The sequence below is a fragment of the Equus caballus genome, chromosome 7 (assembly GCF_041296265.1).
Source record: "Equus caballus isolate H_3958 breed thoroughbred chromosome 7, TB-T2T, whole genome shotgun sequence".
Lineage (NCBI taxonomy): Eukaryota > Metazoa > Chordata > Mammalia > Perissodactyla > Equidae > Equus > Equus caballus.
This window is the reverse complement of record NC_091690.1, coordinates 64,457,991-64,483,735: the sequence shown is the minus strand read 5'-3', so window position 1 is coordinate 64,483,735 and position 25,745 is coordinate 64,457,991. Positions and strand designations below refer to the sequence as shown.

The following is a 25,745-nucleotide window of genomic DNA, read 5'->3' as shown; positions in this document are numbered from 1 at the left end:
ATTTGTGTTAATTAACACCTAAATTTTTTTAGCCTACCTTTAGGTTACTCTCTACTCAACGAAAAAACACTCTTTTAATTTATTGTGTTATGCTGCAGCTCCACAGAGAACTATCTGAATGTTTTGAGAGATCATTTTCAGCCTCCAAACAGGATTTTATTTTAGAAGCCTGGGAAAAGATCCTTACAAGTAAAATACATGTTTTTTTCCCCTACTTCCTCCAAATAGCGTATTCTAAGGCTGTTTCGAAATGCAGACGATTGAGAGGTAAGCTATCAAGCTCGGGGCTGGACGTGGCTGTTGTGAGAAACCCTTCCTAGAGATCTGAGCAGGCTCCCCAAAGTTCTCCAAACCTCTAGGAAAAAGGCTTTCACACACAACCGGTAAATAAAGGCATTTTCCTGAAGAGTCAACTCAAGAAAGGCAGCTTAGGTGTTTTTGTTTGTGGACGTGCGAAGCAGTTTGCTGGAGTCAACTCTCCAGCGACTCTTCTGGAGGTTCCGGATAAATTCGGCGCCTCCTTCTCGGCCTTAGCTCCGGGAGGGACAGTCGGCCCGACCGCTGGACCCGCCCAGGCTCTCGGGAGCACCTGAGACGCGAGCGGCCGTCGGCGGTAGGGGGGCGGGCCGAAAGCTTTCCTTCCCCTTGCCCCCATTCCCGGCAGCGGCTGCCGGGGCAGGCGGGATGGAGGATGATTGACCGAGCCGCTCAGTGGCTAGGAGACTGCCGAGGGAGGGACAAAGAGGGGACAACTGCGCTTTCCTCTCAAACTGGTTGGGTTGGACCTCGGGAACAGCCTCCCCAAGGTCTATCGGCCTCCCTGAATGGGTTGTTATGGTAACAAATGACCGAACAGTCCCTTATGAACCGGCCAATGAGAGGCGCCGTCTTTTCCACCGTACCTCTGAGCTGTAGGTGTTGCGAAAGCCCGGGTAGGGCTCCGAGAAGAAGGCGGTGCTAGGACGTCCTGCGGAAGGGCCGGGGGCGGGGCTCGTGACGTTGCCCGGCGAGCCAATCACGCCTGGTTTTACCAACGGCCCCGCCCTTTTACCGCACATTTCCCCTCCCCTAGCTCATTTCGCACGACGCAGCGGTTGGGAACACAGACATTTTCGGAGCTGGAGCCGCCACTGCCGCCGCCATTTTGTGTCTGTGGAGAAAGAAGCTTCTGTGGCGGCTGGAAGTGGACGGAGATCACCAGTGAGACGGCGGCGTTTCATACCCGAGGTTCCCCCTGTGTCGTCCCCCAACCCCCCTCCGCGGTCAGCATGTGGTGAAGCCGGAGCCGCGAGAGAGCCGGGGAGAGGAAGAGGAGTCGGAAGGGAGGCGGGGTGTCGAGAGCGGCTTCAGCTTCAGCTGCGGCGGACCTCGGAGGGGGGCCGCGGCGCAATGTCAGAGCAGACGCCGGCCGAGGCCGGTACTGCGGGGGCCCGGGAGGACGCCTGTCGGGATTATCAGTCATCACTCGAAGACCTGACCTTCAATAGCAAACCGCACATCAATATGCTGACCATTCTAGCCGAGGAGAACCTGCCCTTCGCCAAGGAGATCGTCTCTCTCATCGAGGCCCAAACCGCCAAGGTTTTTATACACCCCGCAGCCTCCTATTCTTCTAATACTCCCTGATTTTAGTGTCAGCCTCATCCCAGGTCTCGCTTCCATCCAAAGGGGGGGACAGTGTTCCTCCTCTCCAACCCTCCCCTTCCAACTCAGGTTCGGTCTTTGGCCCAGGCTTCGAGCGTGGGCCTCTTGGGGGGAGGGAGTGGGGAGGATAAAGGGTGGAGTCCCACTTCCGCTTACCAACTCCCTATTTAGGCCACCGCATTGTATGTCCCGACACACACGCTTTGAATAGAGCCCTTTGGGGAGGGGGAGACTTAAAGGCAGTTTGTGGTGTGGGGAAGTAAGAGTTAAAAGCATTTTAAACCCGTGGGAAGGTGGGGAGTGGTGGTTCTCCCCTGTGCCCCCTCCCCCGGTCCCCTTTTGAGTAATTGTGCTCTGTGGGTTGGAAGGAGGTGAAGGGGGACCTGGGAGCGAGCTGTTGGTCGGTGGGAATAGGGAATTGGCCCCGAGTGGAGCAGCCGCCTGTTAGGAGCCCAACATGGCGCCTGAAAAGCACATGATGCGAAAGGGAAGAGAGGAGAATCCATTCCCTGCCAGCCAGGCAGCTGCTCACACCCGTCAGCCCCATTTTGGGGTGGGGGCGGCTAGATAGAACTTTTAGTCTCCTGTCGGAGGGTTTAATTTGCCCCAAAATACGGGAAATTGGGGTTGAGGGTGGGGTTTGGGTGGGGGAGGAGATCTTATCCAACCTGTAGGTGGAGAACTGGCCCACTGGGTAACAAGTACTTGTAGGTTTTTTTTTTTTAAAAGTTGAGTCCCTCCTCCTTTTCCTTTTCTCTTTTTTTCCTCCCTTCCCTGATAGTGAAGACGTGCTTTTCTTCTCCCCTTGACAGAAGTGGTCCTCTGCCACCCTATGTTTCCCTGTAGTCCTCCTCTTCTGTGGATTCATGTGGGAGCGATATGTCATTTAAGTAAAGTTACTGTTAAACTTAGTTATCTTAATGAGTTTTAATAGCTTCCCAGTACTACGTTTTAAGTTATTTTTCAAGCTTGTACTTATGGTTTAGTTTTTTCTAGTGTTAGTGATTGAAATTATCAGGATGAGCCTCCTTTTAGCAGAGTGAACCCCTTTTAAAAGGCCACTTTAACAACAACCACCAATATATTGTTTAGAGGCGGTTTCTGTCTAGTGTAAAACTGAGTGGTCTGACTCTAATAAATGGTTTTGAAATGTGTGACTGGTATTATAAAATTTGTGAATAAAACATATAAAATATGTATTTGTCTTTTTTATTTACCTTTGTAAGGTGTAGAATCTGTTTCCAAGACTTATTTTTATCTACGTGGTTGTGTGTTTTAAACAAAAGTCTTTAAGTGACTTGGGTTCATTCTTCTTTAGGTTCCATCCACTCTTTTGGGTAAATCTGTTCACAAGATACACGGTTTCAGGTAGACCTTTCATACCTTAATTTAAAGAGGACAAAAAGTAAGGTTTTTTTTTTCTTTTAAAGGGCCCAACAAGTTAGTCATGCTCAGTCTGACAGCTAAAATACAAGTCTTCATTCATCTTTTCCTGTGAATGTCTGTTTGAAACAGTTGTTCTTTTTTAAAAGTGAGATTTAAAAAGGAAGCATTCCTCATACTCGACATCCTTTTTATTGATACCACAAACATGTTGGACATGAGAACTTAGTTTTTGCCTTATTGAAGGCTTAACTTGACATTGAATGCCTTTTAAAAAACAACTGCACTTGCGTTTAAAAAAAATAACTGATTTTTAAAATCTAATTATCTAGTGTTTTGGGGATTACTAATATTCCACAGAGCCTAATATTTAGCAGCTCAGGTTGTCACTCAAAGAACAGTTTCCTTGCTGGTTTTTAATGGATCCAGAAGACCTTTGAGAAGTGGAAACTAAATGCTGAATATAGTGACCACATTAAAATTTGTGTTTGTGTATGGCTACACAGAGTGGTGAAAATAGACGGACTATTTGCTGATAAAAGACCGCTGAAATTTTTTTGGCACACGGTTCCTGGTTATTTTTGTAAATCCAGATTGAGGGAAAGGTGTAAAAGTCACTTGGGGGGAGTATCTTATTCCGGGTTGGGGTTGAGGGTGAGGGGAGGGATTTTTCTGTCATTTGGTAGCAAACTGGCTTGATTTTGTGTTTTTGGAGGTGAATGTTTGTGTCCTTATCTGGCATCTCAGCATTACTAAACGTAAGGATTCACACCTAAATAGACTCCTCCCGTGAGGCAGTAGTAGTGAAAAAATATTACATATAAGGATTCACTTGTACAATAAAAAATTAGCCTACTGAATAGATTTTGGTTTTAAAGAAAGCCTGTTTATCTTCGTAAGTACAACAGTGACTAAAATGGTGTAAAACACGACATGGTAAGATGAAGACACAGCAATAAAGCATTTGACATGTTGGTACTTAATAGTTTACCCACATGCAGTGGCCTTGTGAACCCTTTATTAGGTAGTACCGTAAAAGACATTTTTCATACCAAGTTATTCAGAGGTTTCCTTAGCCAACTTTGGTTGTAAGGGTCTTATCAGAAGCAAGAGCACTTCCACACACTTGTATGGGCAATTGGTTTTGTGAAATATGATGGCATTGTGTACTGCAGAACTGTGAGCCTACCCTAGCTACAGGTAGCTATGGGTAGGTTGTTCAGGGTTAAGATTCCTATACACATGGGATGGGTAAATGGGGTTTTTTTTTTTTGTTTAAATCATGGGTGCTCCTGTGGAGTCAGAGTTAACACTTAGTTTGTATGGTCTGTCTTAATGCTCCTCGACAAGTCTGTGAACCTGCTGATGCTTTCTGGAATCTTGCTGTGCCTTCTAAAAGCCAGTGATGGGTAGGCATTGCCGTTGAACTGGGCAACATTGCTTTGCTTTGGAAAGGGCCACCTGTATCAGCGTCACCACACTGCCTCTGCACAAATTTAGAACCTCTGGTTTGTGCATGTCAGAGGAAAAATATTACGACGGAGAGTCCGTGCTGTGAAGAAAATCTTCAGGACAAATCCTGGTTTCCAGATTCAAGTTCAACCTGGTTTAACATGACTCAGCGGCTGCTCCATCCGGTTTTTCTTGTATCAGTGACAACTTGCACCTTCCTGTGTGTTCATGTGCAAGTTTAAAAGTGTTTTTTTTGCCATTAACTTCATATGTGAAGTGTACTTAATTTCTTTGTTCATTGGATTATAGAGAAGTAATCCTAATGATTTTACAGGTAAAAAAAGCTTCATAGACTTTAACATATAAAATATGCCTGTGGAAATTAGGGTTTCTGCCAGAAGTCTGAAAACTTAACGTCGTTGAGTCCTAGGTACACCATTATAAATTGATGTGAGTCACAAAGTTTACACTTGGATAACAGAAAATAATCCTCCCTCCCCCCTTTTTGGTCACTTAAAACACAGGTCTTTTTACCATATGAATCTGAAATTCCATTGTGTATTGAGTGTGTGTACTGGAGATTATGGTTTTTCTATCTGGTAATTCTGAGCTTATTTTGTATGCTCAACCAAAGATCATTGTAAGAGATGAGAATTTGAACACAAGTTTCATAAAGGTTAATACTCAAAAGTATTTAATATCAACAGAAATAGAGGTCTGTATTGTAGATTTAAAAACTCACTTTAAGAAGTAATTCTTTGGTGGCAATTCATTATACTAAACTTCTCAGTTTCTTTTTATTACTTCAGGCTCCTTCCTCAGAGAAGCTTCCCGTTATGTACCTTATGGATTCTATCGTGAAAAACGTTGGAAGAGAGTATCTCACTGCCTTTACTAAAAATCTAGTTGCAACATTTATTTGTGTGTTTGAAAAGGTATATATGCATTTAGAAACATTTGAATTTTTAAAAAATGTTCCTGATTAAATAAATATTTGTCTTTGTGTTGGGTTTTCTTGGGTGGTGAAATGTTTTATTTTCTTGGACATTTGTCAAATACCATGCTAAAGTTAGTGTTTTATGTTAAATTTTTAGAGCAGATTCTAGAGGTTTTACATTATCCATTCAAGAATAGATGGATTTGTGTTTAGAATTTTTTGCTTTTTTGAATTGAGTTTGTTAATTTGATTCACGATCTGTTCATCACTTAGAATATGGGCAAAAAGACCTGAAGCTATCAAGAGCACTTCTGATTTCATTGTTTAGGTTTTTGGTCCTAGGCTGTTGATTATTCCTATCTAGAAAATAAGCATAATCCCTCAGTGTGTCTCAACTTGTGATTGATGTGTGAGACTTTTGTTGTGACTTTTTTTTTTTCCTGGAAATATTTCCTCTTTTGTTACTTTGTTCAAGTATTTATTTTTTATGTGAATGTTCTAGGTATGTGTGAATGGTCGACCAGTTAATTGCTTTAGGTTATTTTGGAAATACCACCCCTCCTCCCTTAGTGTTTAGAAGAAAGTCTTGTTAGTTTCTGTACCTAGAGATTGTAAATTCCTTCTGTAACATTGTATCTGGTAGTTTGGTTAATACAGTATTATGTTGAATAGGAGGGATTTGCGAAAGTAATTGTCTTCCTGTCAGGCTTTATCTTTCACACTAGGTATAAGTGTGAAAGATATTTATAAGTTATTTAGATTTAAAGATTGTTTCCTAACGAAAATTGGTGGTAGTTCTTATATTTTGGTAGATGCACTTGGGTCTGGAGAAATCTTATAGTTGTCAGACTTGGAGGATTGGGATTACTTTGAAAGAACTATTCAGTATCAGGTTTTACTTGTTTGTTAAACAGAAAATGTTTAGTTGCTACTTGAGTAATTTTTTTTCCGTTAAGTTCTTGGAGAAAAGAAATACTGCTAAGTAAGTATATGCAGATGAAATTTGGAAAGCTCTATTTCACATTGTATTCAGGAACTTGTTAATTAATAGTGTACTGTAGACTTTTGTTACATACTGCTTACTTGAGTCTAGTCTGAGAAGCAAGTTTTGTATTATAGAAGTTGGGGAGCTAAAACCACCTTTTGGTTTCAGTTTCAGTATGTTCAAATTCAGGTGGGTGTTTGGTAAAATACCTTTACTAAATCTAACTGGGCCTTAACACTATAGTTGATGAAAATGACCTTGTAGTAAATATAATTATTATATAAAGACTCAAATATAGTCAAGGCTTTATTATTCTAGAGTTGAAAGTCTAATTTAGTTTTCCCAAGTACTAGGTTTCTCTGATGGCCGATTTAAAAAATATTGTTGTTGTTCTGCCTATCACAAGCTTGAGCAGATATTTAAAATGAAAGCTCATCAGTGGGTAAAATTTTGTGTATTTCTGTTATTAAGGTGCCTTCCATACCCCAAACAGCTTGTTCCTAGGTACCAACCGTATTGTATTGCAGAAGATTGGTTAGTAAGATAGTTTTGTCTTAATTTTAACTTTGTACTACCATGTAATTAATTTTGAAAATTTAAGCCATCAGATAAACTATTTTCTAGTTGTTTTATGTTTTTGTCCAGAGTAAGAGTAGAATTAGGAATACTATATCAAGCCCTAAAATTTGGAAACATTTCGTACTTTTAAAAATACAAAAACTTGCCTAGTTTGCTTTCGTGAAGGCTAGGTCATAATAACTTTAATTTTCTAATTTTTTTTGAGGGAGAAATTTATTAACTATGTTTGCAAACCAAATATACCTTAAATAAATTATTACTGTTGTATTATTTACGAATGAGCAGTATGTGTGCTATAGTGAAGTAGAAAGAGATTTATGTGGCTTTATACTTAATAGTACAAAACATTCTATAGTAACTTAACAAGCCATAGAATTGTTTTGTTGTTCTAGGTGGATGAAAATACTAGAAAAAGTTTATTTAAATTACGTTCCACATGGGATGAGATATTCCCTTTGAAGAAACTTTATGCCCTGGATGTCAGAGTCAATTCGTTAGATCCTGCTTGGCCTATTAAACCTCTACCCCCTAATGTGAATACATCTAGCATCCATGTGAATCCTAAATTTTTAAATAAATCGGTAAGTTTTAATATGAGTGATACATAACTAATACTTCTAACTATCAAATTTTGATTTCTCTAAAATTTCTTGCCAGAAAGAAATATCAGGAAGACCCTGTATGGAATCAGTTAAAAAAATTTTTTTCCCCCTCAGGTTCATAGTGCATTTAAAATATATCTGCCTTGTTTGTACTTAGGGTTTTTAAATTCCTGGAAAGTTTTCTGTGTGCTTTTAAACATGATTGGCCATTGAAGATTATGGATCTTATTTACTGAGAGATAAACTGATAATTTTTAGTTCCCCCTTAGCTTCTTTTTTAGCTATGATATATATTTTTTAACAAATTATTTTTTCTTATAGCCTGAAGAGCCTTCAACACCTGGCACAGTGGTCAGTTCCCCTAGCATCTCCACTCCTCCAATTGTTCCTGATATACAAAAGAATCTTACCCAAGAACAACTAATAAGGCAGCAGTTACTGGCAAAACAAAAACAGTTGTTAGAACTTCAGCAGAAAAAGCTGGAGCTTGAGCTAGAGCAAGCTAAGGCACAACTGGTAAGTAGTGGAGATTTGGCATTTTAAATATTTTAAACCTGTCTTCCAAAAGAGAAGTAATTATTTTATATTTGAATTGTATTAACATGTTACTCTTATTAATACTGTATTCTTTTTCCACTTTTATTTTTGCAAATTGATGTATGTATTAGACCAAAATTTTGTATCCTTATTGTAAAACTCACTTGAATATAAACTGTATACTATTTTCTTTCAAATACTTTTCTATTAGATTGCTATCATAAAATGTCACCTTAGTTTTTTAAAATAATTATATCACGTGGACTTAATATCAATCCCAAGATGGTAGGTGTGTGGTGGCCAATGTTTTTGCATAATCTTTAATGTTTTATCAGCTTATGCTTTATGAGTGGAAATCAGATTCTTAGAAGCCTTTGGAAGAAAAGCTATCACAAAATTAAGGAGGCCGGGAAGATTATATATTTCTATGCATGATTGACCTTATACTAAGTTATTTTACTTAGCACTTGAACTTATTTGAGAGTGAGGAGGTACAGGAAGGCAGAATTTTATAAGTTCATTATCAGTGCTGCTTTGGAAGGAACTCAATTTTATGACATAGAATTTAGATGGAATGACTCTTTGACTCCTGTGCAGCTGGAGTGCAGTGATTTATTTAGCAGTTTTTTAGTAGCAGTCCGGCTCAGATTCCTGAATAATTAGGAAGAGGGAAGATTTTTTTTCATTCTACCTAGAGATTATATTATAAAACCCCAAAGTAAAGGACTAGTAACAGGCCAGATAAATACACACACTTTCTCTTCTTTTCATTTTAATGTGGACTTAAACACTAGAAGTATACAGTGTTAAGACAGTCTTGAATAAATGAATTTATTGAATAAAGCATTATATTCTTTAGTTTTCAATTTCTAGGCAAATAATCTGCATGTTGTATAGTATTAATATGAACATTTATTTTGTATTTCAGGCAGTTTCTCTTAGTGTTCAGCAGGAGACATCCAACTTGGGTGCTGGATCTGCACCATCCAAATTACACGTGTCACAAATTCCCCCCATGGCAGTTAAAGCTCCCCATCAGGTTTCTGTGCAACCTGAGAAAAGCCGTCCAGGTCCATCCTTACAAATTCAGGATTTGAAAGGAACTAACAGGGATCCCCGTCTTAATAGGATGAGTCAACATTCTTCTCATGGAAAAGATCAGAGTCACAGGAAAGAATTCCTAGTGAACACATTGAACCAATCTGATATTAAGACAAGTAAAACTATACCCTCTGAAAAACTAAATTCATCCAAGCAAGAAAAAAGTAAATCAGGTGAAAAAATAACCAAGAAAGAACTTGACCAGTTAGATTCTAAATCTAAATCTAAGTCTAAATCACCATCACCTTTGAAAAACAAATTATCCCACACAAAAGACTTGAAAAATCAAGAATCTGAAAGTGCAAGGGTGTCTGATATGAGCAAGAGAGATCCAAGATTAAAAAAACATCTTCAGGATAAGACTGATAGCAAAGATGATGATGTGAAAGAGAAGAGAAAAACTGCAGAAAAGAAGGATAAAGATGAGCACATGAAATCATCTGAACACAGACTGGTTGGAAGTAGAAATAAAATCATAAATGGCATTGTACAAAAACAGGATACAATAACGGAAGAATCAGAAAAACAGGGGACAAAACCAGGGAGATCAAGTACCAGAAAGCGATCAAGATCTCGATCACCAAAGTCTCGGTCACCAATTATACATTCTCCAAAGAGAAGAGATAGGCGGTCACCCAAAAGAAGGCAAAGGAGTATGTCTCCAACCTCGACACCCAAAGCTGGAAAGATTCGCCAATCAGGAGTTAAGCAGTCACATATGGAGGAGTTTACGCCACCTTCCAGGGAAGAAAGAAATGCTAAGAGAAGTACTAAACAGGATGTTCGAGATCCAAGGCGAATAAAAAAGAGTGAAGAGGAACGACCACAGGAAACTGCAAATCAGCATTCTACAAAGTCAGGCACTGAACCAAAGGAGAATATAGAAAATTGGCAAAGTTCCAAGTCTACCAAAAGATGGAAATCTGGTTGGGAAGAAAATAAAAGGTAGGATGTTAACATTTTTAGTCAAGTAGAATAATATGTACATTTTAAAATATGGTATTAATTTAAAAATTGGATAATGTTTAGCAGGTGTTAGAATTAGTGCTTTGTTTTTCCATTTAATTCTTAATAACCCTATGGGTTAAATACCATTATTATTCCTATTTTACAGATAAGAAAATTGAAGTTTAGAAGGTTAATCTATCTAAGGCTGCAGATCTAGGACATGCAAGAATCAGAATTAATATCTGATTTTCCTGACTTCAAATTTTGTGCTCTTAATCAATTAATTAACTTTTATGGTTACATATATTCGTTTGAACCAGATCCTTTGAAAAGGATCCTTAAATATGGTCCTGAGTATTTAAAAAATTTTTAGGAAGTAACGTACTGCTTTTATGGTTTCAGCTTACAACAGGGTGATGAACATAGTAAATCTCCTCATCTAAGGCACAGGGAGAGTTGGTCAAGCACTAAAGGGATCTTGTCACCTCGAGCCCCAAAGCAGCAGCATCGATTAAGTGTAGATGCCAATCTTCAGATTCCTAAAGAGTTAACTCTTGCAAGCAAAAGAGAATTACTGCAAAAGGTAGTTACTATGATCCCATGTGGTCATTGTTCTCCTTTAAGTTTTTTTGTACGTACTTTGTGTATTTAAAATATTTGATTTCCTTTTATCACCCTTATGCAGACGAGTGAACGTTTAGCATCTGGTGAAATTACACAGGATGAGTTCCTTGTTGTTGTGCATCAAATTCGACAGCTATTTCAGTATCAAGAAGGTAAACATAGATGCAATGTACGGGATAGTCCTACAGAAGAAAATAAAGGTGGATTAAAAAAGAAACCTCTCTTATCTGATGCTGAATTAACCTACTATGAACATAAAGCAAAACTGAAAAGGACACAGGTTCAGCATTCATTTCCAAGACTTGATCTCTTAGATCCTGATATTTTTGACTACCCTTTGACTGATGCCTTGTTGTCTGGAATAGAATGTGAGCCATCCAAAACTAAACATGCAAGTAGGAATAGTGGAGCACAGTTTGACAGAAAAGAACAATTTAGTGAAAGAGCAAGACGTCTTTCTCCTATATCTGGGAGTCGTACTTATGCTGAGAATCTTTCACCCCATGAGGGCCGGAGAAGACATGACGAGCAAGTCTCTGCTAAAGGTAGAAAAAGTTAAATCAGATTATGCCTATTGAATCACACAGCAGTGAAGGGAAAATGAACAAGCTAAGTGGGGATGGATTTTTGTGACTGTTTGGACTACCAGGTGTTTTTTGTTTGTTTTGTTTCTTTTTTTTCCCCTCAAAGGGAAGGGAAGGGAGCTAATACTTATAAAGCCAACTGTGGTCAGGTACTTTACTAGGTTCTTTATGTATGTAATCTGATTTAATCCTCACAACAACCCAATGAATATATATTATCCCCATTTTACAGGTAGGAAACAAGACCAGAGAGGTTGAATAACTTGCTCTCAAAGTCAAATAATTAGTAAGTTGACAGAATGGGGATTTTTTACCCAGGCTTGTCTGTCTCTAGAGGGCATCCTCTTATCTGCTACTTGATGCTGTCTCTTGCCTCCCCTCTAATAAAGTGAGATAGTTATAGATATGTTTTTGGATATACATTTACATGAATTTAGAAAGATGATTTTAAGATAATTTGATATAAATTCAGATGCAGGGAAAATAATTTCTTTTTTCTTTTTAAAAGGTGTACGAGAAGAGCAGAGATCGCCATTCAATGATCGTTTTCCACTTAAGCGACCTAGGTATGAAGATTCAGATAAACCATTTGTAGATAGCCCAGCATCGAGATTCGCCGGCCTTGATACAAATCAGCGACTTACAGCTTTAGCTGAAGACAGACCATTATTTGATGGACCTAGTAGGCCATCAGTAACGAGAGATGGCCCAACCAAGATGATTTTTGAAGGACCTAATAAATTAAGCCCTAGAATTGATGGACCTCCTGCACCAGGTTCTCTTCGGTTTGATGGGTCACCAGGACAAATGGGGGGAGGTGGCCCTTTGAGATTTGAAGGACCACAAGGTCAGCTAGGAGGTGGGTGTCCTTTGAGATTTGAAGGTCCTCCAGGACCAGTAGGGACACCTCTGCGGTTTGAGGGGCCAATTGGTCAAGCAGGAGGAGGTGGTTTTCGGTTTGAAGGTTCCCCTGGTCTGAGGTTTGAGGGATCTGCAGGTGGTTTGCGATTTGAAGGACCAGGGGGCCAGCCTGTGGGTGGTCTCAGGTTTGAGGGACATCGGGGTCAACCTGTGGGTGGTATAAGGTTTGAGGGACCTCATGGTCAGCCTGTGGGTGGACTTAGATTTGATAATCCTCGAGGTCAGCCTGTAGGTGGACTTAGATTTGAGGGGGCTCATGGCCCATCAGGGGCTGCAATTAGGTTTGATGGACCTCATGGTCAGCCAGCAGGTGGGATCAGATTTGAGGGCCCTTTGCTACAGCAGGGAGTTGGAATGAGGTTTGAGGGTCCCCACGGTCAGTCAGTAGCTGGTCTGAGGTTTGAAGGGCAACATAATCAACTCGGTGGGAACCTTAGGTTTGAGGGTCCACACGGTCAACCAGGGGTTGGGATCAGGTTTGAAGGACCTTTAGTCCAACAAGGAGGTGGAATGAGGTTTGAGGGTCCTTCCGTACCAGGAGGTGGCCTGAGAATTGAAGGGCCTCTGGGTCAAGGTGGTCCGAGATTTGAAGGTTGTCATGCTTTAAGGTTTGATGGACAGCCAGGTCAGCCATCACTCTTGCCAAGATTTGATGGATTACATGGTCAGCCAGGTCCTAGATTTGAACGAACTGGTCAGCCAGGCCCACAGAGATTTGATGGACCGCCTGGACAACAGGTTCAACCAAGATTTGATGGTGTACCTCAAAGATTTGATGGTCCACAACACCAGCAAGCATCAAGGTTTGATATTCCTCTTGGTCTTCAAGGCACACGATTTGACAATCATCCTTCACAAAGGCTTGAATCAGTATCTTTCAATCAAACTGGTCCATATAATGATCCACCTGGCAGTGCTTTTAATGCCCCATCCCAAGGACTGCAGTTCCAAAGACATGAACAAATATTTGATTCACCTCAAGGACCAAATTTTAATGGACCACATGGCCCTGGAAACCAGAATTTCTCGAATCCCCTTAACAGAGCTTCTGGACACTACTTTGATGAAAAGAATCTTCAGAGTTCTCAATTTGGAAACTTTGGCAATTTACCTGCTCCAATAACAGTAGGAAATATTCAGGCATCTCAACAGGTAAGCCTGTTGTAGTCACTCTAAAACTATGTTGTATGCAGATATGAACCATTTTTAATGTTTCTAGGGCTTGAGGAAGGTTTTCAGGACATAGTTCATTCTATAGATTGGAAAGTTTTTAATGTACTCCAAAACTGCCCATGCTAGGGAAATGGGATGAGAGTCTTTCGGGGCTGAAATTTACAATTTAAATCCAAAATTGATCTTAGCTCTTCCAGGATCTAGAGAAATCTCATTCTCAATCTCTCTCTCTGTCACACACACACACACAGTTTTTATTTTTAATAGACTTTATTTAGATTTTAGAGTAGTTTCAGGTTCACAGCAAAATTGAGATTTGAGGTACAGAGATTTCCCATATACCCCTTGCCTTTACACATACGTAGACTCCCATTGTTTTTTTATTTCGGGCTTCAAAGCTAGTAAAATGTTACACACTTGTGAATGTGTTTCATAGACCTCTGCTACATTGTAGAACTGTTGAGCCCTGATAATCTTTACGTAACCTAAGAGCTAATTTTTTAGACTTGACTTTGATTAAGAACTTCCTTAGACTGAGTTAAACAAACAAATAAGAAAATCAAATTGCCCATGCTTTACAGTCTGTAATTCTTTTTCTCTCTCACTATTTTTTACTAGCTTTCCAGTCATTCTAGTCAAATACAGTTGTTTAATATTAGTGTGAACACAGCAAACTTATGACTTACCTCCCAAATGTATTCATTATATCACCTAAATATGTACAGTTACCTGTTTGTATTCTTTTGCACGAGTTCTGCATACATTTTAAAATGCATATTGAAGTAATTTTAAAGTGATTTGCTTACAGTTTGTGATTAATTCAGTTGCTATTTAATGACTATTTTTGCTTGCCTGCTGAAATTCTCTTGGGGTAAATTTACTTTTTTTCCATGTGGTAGAACTTTCTTACTAGGAAAAATTCACTTTATACTAGTAATATTGCATGGAAGAAAATACAAAACAAGAAGAAAGATTTTAGAAGCACGTTATAAGAATTATTGATAGAAAGCTGTCTTCTGTTCATATCCAATGGTTTGAAAAAACAATTGGCCTGCCTAGTTAGAGTTACTCTGTTGTATGTTCTTAAAAGAAATGATACTCTTATTGACAGATACTCTAGAATGGGACTTGACTTAGTCTTGTTCCTACATTATACAAAATTGGGGTTTTTATTATGTATACATACCATCAAAAGTTCACATGGATACTGAACAGGCTTATAAATGGATATTTGTTTACATAGCAGCAACGTGTAGAAGTCCTACCTCACTATGGGCTATGAATATAGTATATGTATGCCTGTATAGTACTTGTTTCATGACTTTATTTTTTAACATTCCCTTGATGTTTTTTACAATCAACTTTGTAACCCAAAGTATGATGTCCAAGCAGGATGATCACAAAGGAGTTCAGATTGCTAATTAAACCATACTTTTGATATCTGGAAAGGAGTCAGGTCAGGAGTTCTGGCCTCAGCTTTGCTGCTAACTAGCCATTGTGATGGTGTATAGGTCACATCTTTGGATGTCACTTCTATTTGTAAAATAAGGGAAAGCACCAGCAAGGTAAAGTGATTTGTATAAGGTCACACAGCTAGTTCTTGGCTACGTTATATTTGCATGGTATCTTAAAACTTTTCAAAGATGCGGCCCATCCATTCTGAGTTCCTTATAATTTTATGAAACAGATAAGGGGAGATGTTATTGTTCCTTTTTGTGGAAAGCTAGAAGTGAAGTGACCCAGTTGAGTTACACTTGTAAATCTTTATTATCCGAGAAACCAGACCTTGCATATCTAAATATTTTTATGTGATTAGAATGTTAAAGTTTTACTTAAAATATAAATATGTTCTCAAAACCAAGGTTTCTCTTAAAGGTTCTGACTGGTGTTGCTCAGCCAGTGGCATTTGGCCAAGGACAACAATTTTTACCAGTTCATCCACAGAATCCTGGAGCATTTGTTCAGAATCCTTCAGGTATGTACCTTCTGAACTTTGTGTTTTTCAAAAGACAAATAATGTTTTGTTGCATAGCTACCTTGTCAATTTTAGAAAATGACAATTTTGAGAAGGGATATGCAATTTAGAGAAATTTACTCAGGCTGGATGTTTTGTTCCCTTTCTGAGTCTGTTTACATTGTTGATGTGTATTCACACTGACCCTGTTTACAACTAGAGATGGTTAGCTAGGACTTGTAGACCATAAAAAAAGGGAAGGAAACCTCTTGGGTGGAAGCAGGAGGGTAGGGTAGGAGTGTGACGTTTGTTTTGAGGTAAAATGAAATAAATGCCAAACCTCAGAAATCTCAGTTATTTGATAGTTTGAGTTTTTGTTTTGTGCACATGTGTGTGATGATCCAGTAAACATTGAGTACTGGGAACATCGCCTTATAAAGTTGATTCATTCATATGTTTTTATGGGCACTCAAATAATAGTACACAACATATGAAAGGAGAAGTAGAAAAAAACTTCTGTGATTCCCTAACCAGGTCCCCTGATAAGTGTCTTTGTTACTAAGGGGTGAGGCATAACAGTATTCTTATGGATACAATAACAATATTGGATATGAGGGCTTTAAAAATGAATTTCACTTTAAATATGTGAAAAAATGGGAAGTATATAAATTATGGTGATTTATAAAATAACTGCAAAGTTAATGTATTGAGAACCAGCCCAATCAAATTGTTGTGGTACTTGCTTTATTTCTGAATTGTTAAAACCAGCCATCTTCAAAAACATGGTCTAGCATGGCACTATTCAGTTAACATATTAAGGGAGTTTTCTAAAACTTCTGAAGTAATTAGGAAAGTCCTAGCCGAGCTTTAGTTTATGCATTGGTTTTTATACTGTGTCATCACAAGAAATTCATTCAGTTAATTTGAAAACTTTTTGTTTTTAGTGTCTAGATTGACAGTATTAATTAATATATATTTTTAATGTTTTTTGTTGTCACTGTAATGAAAAGGGAAGGAAAGCATTTGGGATCTAAAATCAGAAGACCAGGGTTAGAATCTCCACTCTGCTACTTTATAGGTGGGCATGGTATAAGCAGTTATCGTCTCTGAGGTTTACTTTCTGACTCTGTAGACAGGATATGATAAAGGTCAGTATTTGCCTAGGAAATTTTTTATTTTTAAGAAAATCAAATGAGATAGTCTAGTTGGCCCTGTGTACTGTTGGATTGGCATCCACGGATTCAACCAACATTGGATCAAAAGGCCTATGATGGTTGTATCTGTACTGAGCATGTAGACATTTTTTATCATTATTCTCTAAACAATATAGTATAGCAACTATTTACATTGTATTAGGTGTTATAAGTAATCTGGAGATGATTTAAAGTATATGGAAGGATATGTGTAGGTTATGTGCAAATACTACACCATTTTATAGAAGGGACTTGGCCATCTGTGGATTTTGGTTATCTTCAGGGTCCTGGAACCCATCCCCCATGGATACCAATGGACGACTGTATATACAAAAATATTTTCTAACTTCTAAAGTGCTATATTATTGCATTTTCCTTTAGAACTCAGATTTTCTTGTTGAGTAGAGGATTTGTTGTATTGGGGTTGGTGAGATAGTGTGCAAAATTTTCTTTTTTGTGTGAGATAATATACAAAAACTGCACATTTTGTTTTTGCATTTACAACCTTGGGGTGTATGTGTATTATGCAGGGCATAGCAGTGTCACAGAGGATATCACATCTTATTCCCCTGGGTTGGAGGCATTGAATGTGATGTTAGGTATGCCTTCCTTCTTTAACTTTCTACTTACTCTTTTTTTTTTTGCTGAGGAAGGTTAGCCCTGAGCTAACAACTGTGGCCAATCTTCCTCTTTTTTTTCTTGAGGAAGATTAGCCCTGAGCTAACATCTGTGCCACTCTTCCTCCACTTTATGTATGGGGTGCTGCCGCAGCATTGCTGACAAGTAGTGTAGGTCTGTGCTCGAGATCCAAACCCAGGCTGCTGAAGTGGAGTGTGCCAAACTTAACCACTATGCCATGGGGCCGGCCCCAAGTTCTCCTTATTCTTAAAGAGTTGTGAAAAGTATTTGATGTTCTCTATTCAGCTTCTCTCAAGGTTTCTTCTTTAAGTTGAAAGTGAAAACACCCCTTTCCTAGTATCCTGATCATTTGCTGTATGTTAGTCATTGTGCCAAGATGAATTTAATAAGGTTCAATCTTCTAAGAGCTTTATAGCGTGTAGTAGGGTCTATTGACTTTTTTTTCAATTTTATTTTTTGAGGAAGATTCTCCCTGAGCTAACATCTGTGCCCATCTTCCTCCACTTTATATGTGGGATGCCTGCCACAGCATGGCTGGACAGGCGGTGCTTAGATGTGCACCTGGGATCAGAACCACTGAACCCTGGGCCACCAAAGTGGAATGTGTGAACTTAACCTCTGTGCCACTGGGCTGGCCCCTGACTTCTTTTTCTTTTTTTTTTTTTTTTTTTAACAAACACTGTATATAGTGCCAAACACCTCCATGCCTTACAAATATTAATTCATTAAATTGTGATAACCTTAGGTAGGAACAGTTATTACCCTTTTACAGGTTAAGGAAACTGGGGCATGGATAAGCAACTTGATCAGGTCACACAACTAGAAACTTGAATTTCTAGTTACAATCCCAGGAGTCTGGATCCATAGTTCATGTTCTTGACAACTAAACTTGGCTGCCCAACACACATGTGAATGGCTAGTTATGACTCTTAGACATATAAATAGCTAAATCTAATGAAAAGTAAATGTTAAACTAGTGTGTGGAATGCTATTGTAATTGACCAACTGTTGAGGTTGATTTATTCATTCATGTATTCAGACATTTCACTTCAACATAATATTAATTAGCTATTGTGTACAAAGCACTGTGCTAAGTGTATAGAGTATTATGCAGTGATCAAGGGCAGGGATTATGTGTACTGTGGATGCAAACTGAATTTCTGCTATTAAGAGGACTTTTTAGTGGTTCAGAACTCTTTTCTAGAGGTGTAGTGAGATGCATAATAGTGACATGCAAATACATTAAAACATGTTCAGTTAAAGAGTTGTAGTTATTAGAATAGTGCTTAGCAAAATATATAATTGGATTGATTCCCCACCAATGAGCTTAAGGAGAAGATTATTATTCTTATCCTCATTTATTCAAATTATTGAAGCTTTAGTAAGCCTAACACCTGTTCAGCAACAGCCTGAACTCCTTTGCAAGGGCAGTAATTCCACCAAGGTCAGAGGGGCAGGTATACTCTGCCACATGGCTCATCTCCCTGCATTAGCTTCCCTGGGTAGTCATGGGGGCGAGGGAGAGGCAGGAGTACTTCTACTTAGGCTTTGAGTATTTTTTCCCCTAGAAATCTCTGGTAAGAAATGGTACTCTACTTCATCTATACAAAACTACTTTTCCCAATATGCTTTGAAGATCAGGAATAGAAAATTAGAAAGTTGGACCTAGAGGTGGTGCTGCATTGCATAGAAGAGAGCATGAGGCTTTCTGTTCTCTATTCTTTTCTTTAGCCTGGATTTAATTAGGCAAAAGTAGGTAATGCTTGTTTTCTTAGATAATACATATGTCCTTATAAAGTGTCGGTGTTTTCAGTGTTAGTTTTCAGTATTTGTCCTAGAATATATTTTTAAGAGGTGGTGATTTGCTTACCTAAATGAAAAGTTTCATTTTAGGAGCTTTCGAGATAATTACACTCATCCTTAACAAGATTTTGTCCAATTTGTTGATAGGACATCGTAAGAAAACTTTGAAAAATGCTTAGGGTAATTTGCATCTTTAAGTTCTACTTTCATTTTAAGAATGTTATTTTTTTAAAGGAGCCCTTCCTAAGGCATATCCTGATAATCATCTCAGTCAGGTGGATGTAAACGAATTATTTTCAAAACTGCTAAAAACAGGAATTCTCAAATTGTCGCAGCCTGATTCAGCTACAACGCGTAAGTATGGTTCTATACTTCATCTACACAAAGCTTCATTAAGTTATAAAGATGTGTGATATGATGATGTAAGTTATGATAAAAGTTCTTACAATAATTGAATTCTTAGGTATAGTTTTTGCTTTTTGAATATCAAATATAATTGGTTTGTAATGAAATTCTTTTTAAATTTTCTAAGATGGAACTATTATCTTTATAGCAGACACTGTTTGAATTAACATTCCTGCAAATATTATGTGCAGAATGTTTACTAGTTCTATGTTAATTTAGCCTTTTAAAAATAGTTTCAATATTAATGAAATACAATTTGAAGATTGACTTTTAAGAGATCAGACCAATATTACTTATCAAAATAATTATGTTAGGTTCCTTGGCCAGTAAATGTATGATCAGAAACACTGAATAGACAAGATGGGGTTCTCTATATGCTATATATGCACTATAGTGTTCCCCTCTAAAGAATACATGGAGAATGGTATTGAGAAATTTGTATGTTTCTTTTCAATTGAAGAAGTAAATGAAGTTGCTGCTCAGCCTCCCCCTGAAGAGGAGGAAGATCAAAATGAAGATCAAGATGTTCCAGATCTTACCAATTTTACAATTGAAGAATTGAAACAGTACGTAATCTAATCTTCTTTCTAATTTTTTAAGATAAAAGGGACAATGACTTTAATAACAGTGGGCATTATTACTAGTGCTGTTCCTTTTACTCCTTACTGTTTTAAAATTTAGGAAGCCTGATTTCTTTTTTTTTTAATGTAGTGAAATATATATAACATAACATAAACTTTAGGAAGCTTATTTTTAAATCCCCTTTTAAAATATCTCTGCTGCACAAGTATTTAGGCCAAAAGACCACCCCCAAATTTCTGTTTTTTTTAATATCTGCGTTGGTACAGCAAATATAGGGAGTTTAAATATTAGGTATTGATAATCACTCTTGTCTTAATTTTTATCTTCATTTTCTCTTAATCATCATTTTTCCTGTTTGATATTCTTAGGCTTTTGAAGTTTAAGAAAATGAGATTTTTGTAGTCTAGTATTTAAAATTTTTAAAAAGAAATCTGTTTTCATTTTATAAGTAATGCATGTTCATTGTGAAAAATTAGTAAATACAAATAAAATAAAAATAAAATTACCTACAGTTCCCACCTTACTGATAACCACTCTTAACATTTGGTGCCTATCTTACGATAATTTTCTATTGCCTATATTACTTACATAAAAAAAAAATCGATGCTGCTTTATGGATTCATTATATCCTTATGAGTACTTCGTAAAAAAATAGAACAGCTAATGGGTTTCACCCTTCTAAAATCAATTCTTCTTTTCAAAGTAATACTATCACATAGTTAAAGCTCTATACTGAAAGTCTTATAATACAGGGTTTATGATAAAAGATGGCATCCTTTTCTCCTAGTACTACTCTTCACTCAGAGGCAACCATTTTTTAACTCTTTTAACTATGGTTCCTGGCATTTACTTCTCTATTAAAAGATACATAATTTTCTGATTTATCGTATTTCTTGATTTATCACATTTAGATGATCTCTTTAACTTCCTGACAGTGAAGATTTAGCTAGCTTTTTTTACTATTCTGCCAACTCTCCCCCATACAGTCATAAAAGCAGTTTTCATTAAATCATTATTCAGTATTAATGTTATGACTCTAAATATTTCTTTTATTTGCTGGTGTACAAGGTACTAGTGTACTGTGCTTTGCTTTAGTCTACTATTAAAAAAATCTTTTTAGGAGTTAATAATTATCCTGTTTGTTCATGTACTTGGTCTCTATACCTACTTCTTTCCAAATAGGGAGCCTAGAATTTTAAAAACCGATTATTGCTGACGTCAGTTTCCGATTAGTCTTCTAAGTTTTCTTTTTAGTTACCTAGACTATTATGATTTCTTCTGTACTTCTTTCACTGTCTTTTAGACCAGGTGGGGCAGTTGAGTTATTCAGAACTCCAAAGATCTGGAGAGGTGAAATCTAATTGTTCTGTCATATCCACCTGCCATGTCCATCTTGATATTGACACTAATCTAAGAACAGGCAAACTATTGCCTTATTAATTAGCAGATGATCATTCCATTTTTAGCTAGAAGGAAATAAGTACCTGGGTCAGGCCTGTCAATAAGAGGATAGACTCCATCTTCTAAAATTCACTGAAGTTAAGGTAAAGAGAATAACATTGATCTTTGGTTATTAACTGTTTCAGCCAACTTTTGGCTGAAAGATTATTTTGTCGCATAATAATGGCTTTACCATTATTAAAATATGGAAAACTGAAATATTTATAAATGCTTTTTTTTTTAAAGGCCATTAAGCCACATTATTAAAACTAAGGATTATTTCTGTGTTTTTCAAAATAGACGTTACGATAGTGTTATAAATCGACTGTACACTGGTATTCAGTGTTACTCTTGTGGAATGAGGTTTACAACATCACAGACAGATGTATACGCAGATCACTTGGACTGGCATTATCGGCAAAATAGAACTGAAAAAGATGTTAGCAGAAAAGTCACTCATAGACGTTGGTACTACAGTTTAACAGTAAGTAATCCATATGCCTCCGAACTATGTTCTAGCTTTTAAATTAGATCATTCTAAAAGTGTATTGTTTAAATAATTGCTGAGAGCTAACTTGTGAATTTTCTGAATAAAACTGACCCCTCAAACATAAAAGGTTTTTTAAATAAAAGACATTCGAAGAGTATGTATTTGCTTTTTGTTGAGATCAGAGTGGGACAGAAGTTTCTTCTATGTGTAAAATTCCAAGTTTCTGTGACTGATTTTTTCTTTGTAAAAAAATTATACATGGAATTTATCAGGTAATGGAAAATTAACCTTAAGATCTTAATTGTTTGGTGTCTATTATGGGGTTCAAAGAGAAGGTATAATTTTAAATAATCCATATTAAAGCATATTGTAGAAGAATGTACCCTTATCTTTAAATGGCATTATATTGAAGATATGCAATAGAAGTTAAGAAATGAAAATATTCTTCCTAAATCAACTCCTTTTAAGGACTGGATAGAATTTGAGGAAATAGCTGATCTGGAAGAACGTGCAAAGAGCCAGTTTTTTGAAAAGGTGCATGAAGAAGTCGTGCTCAAAACTCAGGAGGCTGCTAAAGAAAAGGAGTTCCAAAGTGTACCTGCTGGGCCAGCTGGAGCAGTTGAGGTAAGAGCATGTTAAATTTTCTACCTGTTCATGCTCCTCACTTCCTTTAAGTAAATAATCATATCACTTTATTTACATCCTTCTTTTAGTGATTTTAAGATTTCTTGTAAGCTTTACTCTTCAATTTTACTCTTATGATCTGGCTTTGGGTTTCATAACCACTGTAGTTAGATAATATCAGTGACCAACAGCAGTGAAACGTTAACTATTTTTGCATGGAAGAATGCTAAATCCTTAGAACTTATTTGGTATCTATATTACATATTAAACATTATTTAAACTTTCAGAAAACTCTTAGATTCCTTCCTCTACTTAACAAAATGTTTATATATTTTTACTTAATGGGATTAGATGTGTTCTATTATATAAATTTCATTTATATGATTCTATTTTAGAGTTGTGAAATCTGTCAAGAACAATTTGAACAATACTGGGATGAGGAAGAGGAGGAATGGCATTTAAAAAATGCTATTAGAGTGGATGGAAAGGTAATTTTCAGTTCTTTATTAAGGAAGTGTTAAAATTAGTTTTTTTTGTGGGGATAAGAAAAATGTTAATTGTTTTTTGGTTTTAATAAAAAACAGCATTTCTAAGGTATTGGACTTGAGAGTCATAGAGTGAGTTGGAAGGGATCTTAGCAATCATCTAGTTTTATACTCATTTTGTATGAGGTTGCATAAACCCAAGACTAGGTCTTTTGAATCTAGTCAGTCTTCTTTCTCCTAAAACCACACTATTTTGATTCTGAATTTATATTTCATCATCAAAATTGTTACTGTTTTGAAAAGATACCATGTTATCTACTTAAATGTATAAAGCAAATTTAAAGAGAAATGATGAAAATTTTCTTTTTACCCATTTTTACTACTAAATGATTTTTGTCGCTTTTCCAAAGATAGCTGTCTTCTGATTTAAATTAAAACAGAAAATCTTATCAGAATAGCCATTAGGAATGAAGATACATGTGAATACCTACTTACTATTCTTTTTCTTTTTGCTTCAGATTTATCATCCATCATGTTATGAAGATTATCAAAATGTAAGTTCTTTTTGGTTAGTGTTTCTTCTCATTTACATTAATGAATTCTCTTTTCAGTTTTTATTTTTTTGACATTTGTATTAATAGAATACCAGATCTATGCAGAACTTAAAATCACATGCCTTCAAATCAGTTATTTTTTACATCAGAGAAATATCATTAACCTGATTGAGCTGTTTTTGTGTTTTTATGTAGCATTTAGATTGTTCACTAAATATTATTGTTAGATTGATAGCATCTGATTTAAATTTTGAAATTTCTGTATCACTTCTTGTATTCTGTTCACCTGAATCGCGATGTCTTTTACTAAAGCACTAGGCCTAGAGAAAATGTGAGGGAAACTGGAGAAGGATCATGATGAGAATAGGTTTCTAGAGTTATGGGTAGCATTTACTGCTTTTTTACATACTCTCTCAACCATGTAATAGGGAAATAATTTTTAAATGATCACACATGAAATCTGAAAACGACATCAGTCTCTTGTTTTGAGTTCAAATTTTCATATGCATAGAGTGACCATTCTTTTAAACCAAACAATGGAACATACTGTTCCACTGTGTTCTAGAGGCAGTTTGGAAAATATATTTAGGTAGTCAAAAGACTGGACTTTCTAGGATGTTTTGATGGTTTGTGGGGATTTCCAAAAATCCTGTGAATGTGTGAAGTTAGGAGTCACAAAAGTCCCAGGATATATGTAAGGGACTATCATCCATGTGGGGTTAAATATAGAAGCATGTCTAATCAACTTGTTTTGGCCTTACATTAGTTACTGTTTTTTTTTGTTTAGCTCATTGCTGAGTATGTGTTAAATGCTCAGTATACATTTTATTATTTGGCTGCCTCTATGGTATGTTTTGTGAGGAAGCAGGTATTTTAGTTACATTTGTTATATGTATGTTTCTTTGCCCAAACAAAGGTCTTATAGAACTAAATGTCATTTAATGTGATACTTTTGAACTTTAATCAATACTTATAGGGCTTTTCATTTTGTAGACGTCTTCATTTGATTGTACACCATCTCCCAGCAAGACACCAGTTGAAAACCCCTTGAACATTATGTTGAACATTGTCAAAAACGAATTGCAGGAACCCTGTGAAAGTTCCAAAGTTAAGGAAGAACAAATTGATACCCCACCAGCTTGTACAGAAGAAAGCATTGCAACACCCACTGAAATTAAAACAGAAAATGATACAGTTGAGTCAGTTTAAATAAAATGAGAAAGGTATGTTTTCTTTTTTAAAAAAGCTGCTGTTGGATCTAGAAGGTGAAGAATTTTTTATGTATATATAGACATATATCTATATAAATTGTCTGGCTGAGGCAGGGCCTTCAGCTATCATTTGGTTAATAAATACATTTTAGTATTTGCATTTCCTACTGCCTGCACAGTTTCAGGTGCTTGTTGTGTGAAAGTTCTGTAGATGTGTGCAAATTTAACAAAATGAAATTGTATGTGTAAAAATGTACGATTTTCACTTGCAAAACTGTAAATTATAAATAAAAAATATTTTTGCTATCCATGGAGTGTAATATTTATGCACACCATCAAATAAAGACAGTGTTTCTGTACTTTTTATTGGGTGAAAATGGAATTAAACAGCAACCTCACATAAGATTTTTTTTCTAGTAGCTTCCCATGATCAAAGAAGCAAAGTCTGAAGTTTTATCCTTCAAAAGGGGGTTGTGAGAGCACTGCAGGACTTTTCTCAAATAGAAAAGCCAGATTTGAAAAATTTTTAAAAACAAAATAGAACATATTTGCATATATACATATATATCTCTCCAGCTATAGAGAACCATCCTGATGTCCATTTTTGAAAAGTATCTAATGAAGCAACTTTTATTCTTGAACTTGGACACTGATGCCATCAAACGATTAATAAGTATATTTAAGTACTAAAGGTGATTTTTTTTAAATGACATTTTTCAAATTGTCAAACGATTTAATGCAGATGAACATATTTCTATTTTAAGTTACAGGGGAATCTGTAAGAATGTTCATTTGAAACATGGTTAACCTTTTTCCTTTGTTGGTTTTGACTGAATTAGATGGATACCATGAGATGTTAATATTCATACATGTAATAAATAGAATGATGAAGAAA

The 25,745-nt window shown here is 36.8% G+C and overlaps 1 protein-coding gene across 2 annotated transcripts; it reads left to right on the top strand.

The window, feature by feature from the left end:
* Positions 1-547: 547 nt before the first annotated feature.
* PCF11 (PCF11 cleavage and polyadenylation factor subunit) lies at positions 548-25,745 on the top strand. Of its 2 annotated transcripts, none has more exons than XM_023645641.2 (16): positions 548-1,581; positions 5,289-5,414; positions 7,373-7,561; positions 7,904-8,098; positions 9,048-10,165; positions 10,571-10,751; positions 10,854-11,337; positions 11,885-13,449; positions 15,346-15,445; positions 19,294-19,413; positions 19,925-20,030; positions 21,787-21,970; positions 22,445-22,600; positions 22,996-23,088; positions 23,604-23,639; positions 24,633-25,745. In XM_023645641.2, the coding sequence occupies exons 1-16, from the start codon at positions 1,390-1,392 to the stop codon at positions 24,846-24,848; spliced, it is 5,061 nt and encodes a 1,686-aa protein (XP_023501409.1). In that variant the 5' UTR covers positions 548-1,389; the 3' UTR covers positions 24,849-25,745. The 2 variants fall into 2 exon arrangements, with proteins under 2 accessions (XP_023501409.1, XP_023501411.1); XM_023645643.2 differs by having other exon boundaries at positions 768-1,581; positions 10,854-10,944.

What these genes read in the sequence shown, in the direction of transcription:
- PCF11 (XM_023645641.2), top strand. Translation starts at nt 1,390, where the DNA reads ATGTCAGAGCAGACGCCGGCCGAGGCCGGTACTGCGGGGGCCCGGGAG. An exon ending in ATATTCAGGCATCTCAACAG is followed by an intron (nt 13,450 to 15,345) that starts GTAAGCCTGTTG and finishes TTTCTCTTAAAG; the next exon opens with GTTCTGACTGGTGTTGCTCA. An exon ending in GTTGGTACTACAGTTTAACA is followed by an intron (nt 21,971 to 22,444) that starts GTAAGTAATCCA and finishes ACTCCTTTTAAG; the next exon opens with GACTGGATAGAATTTGAGGA.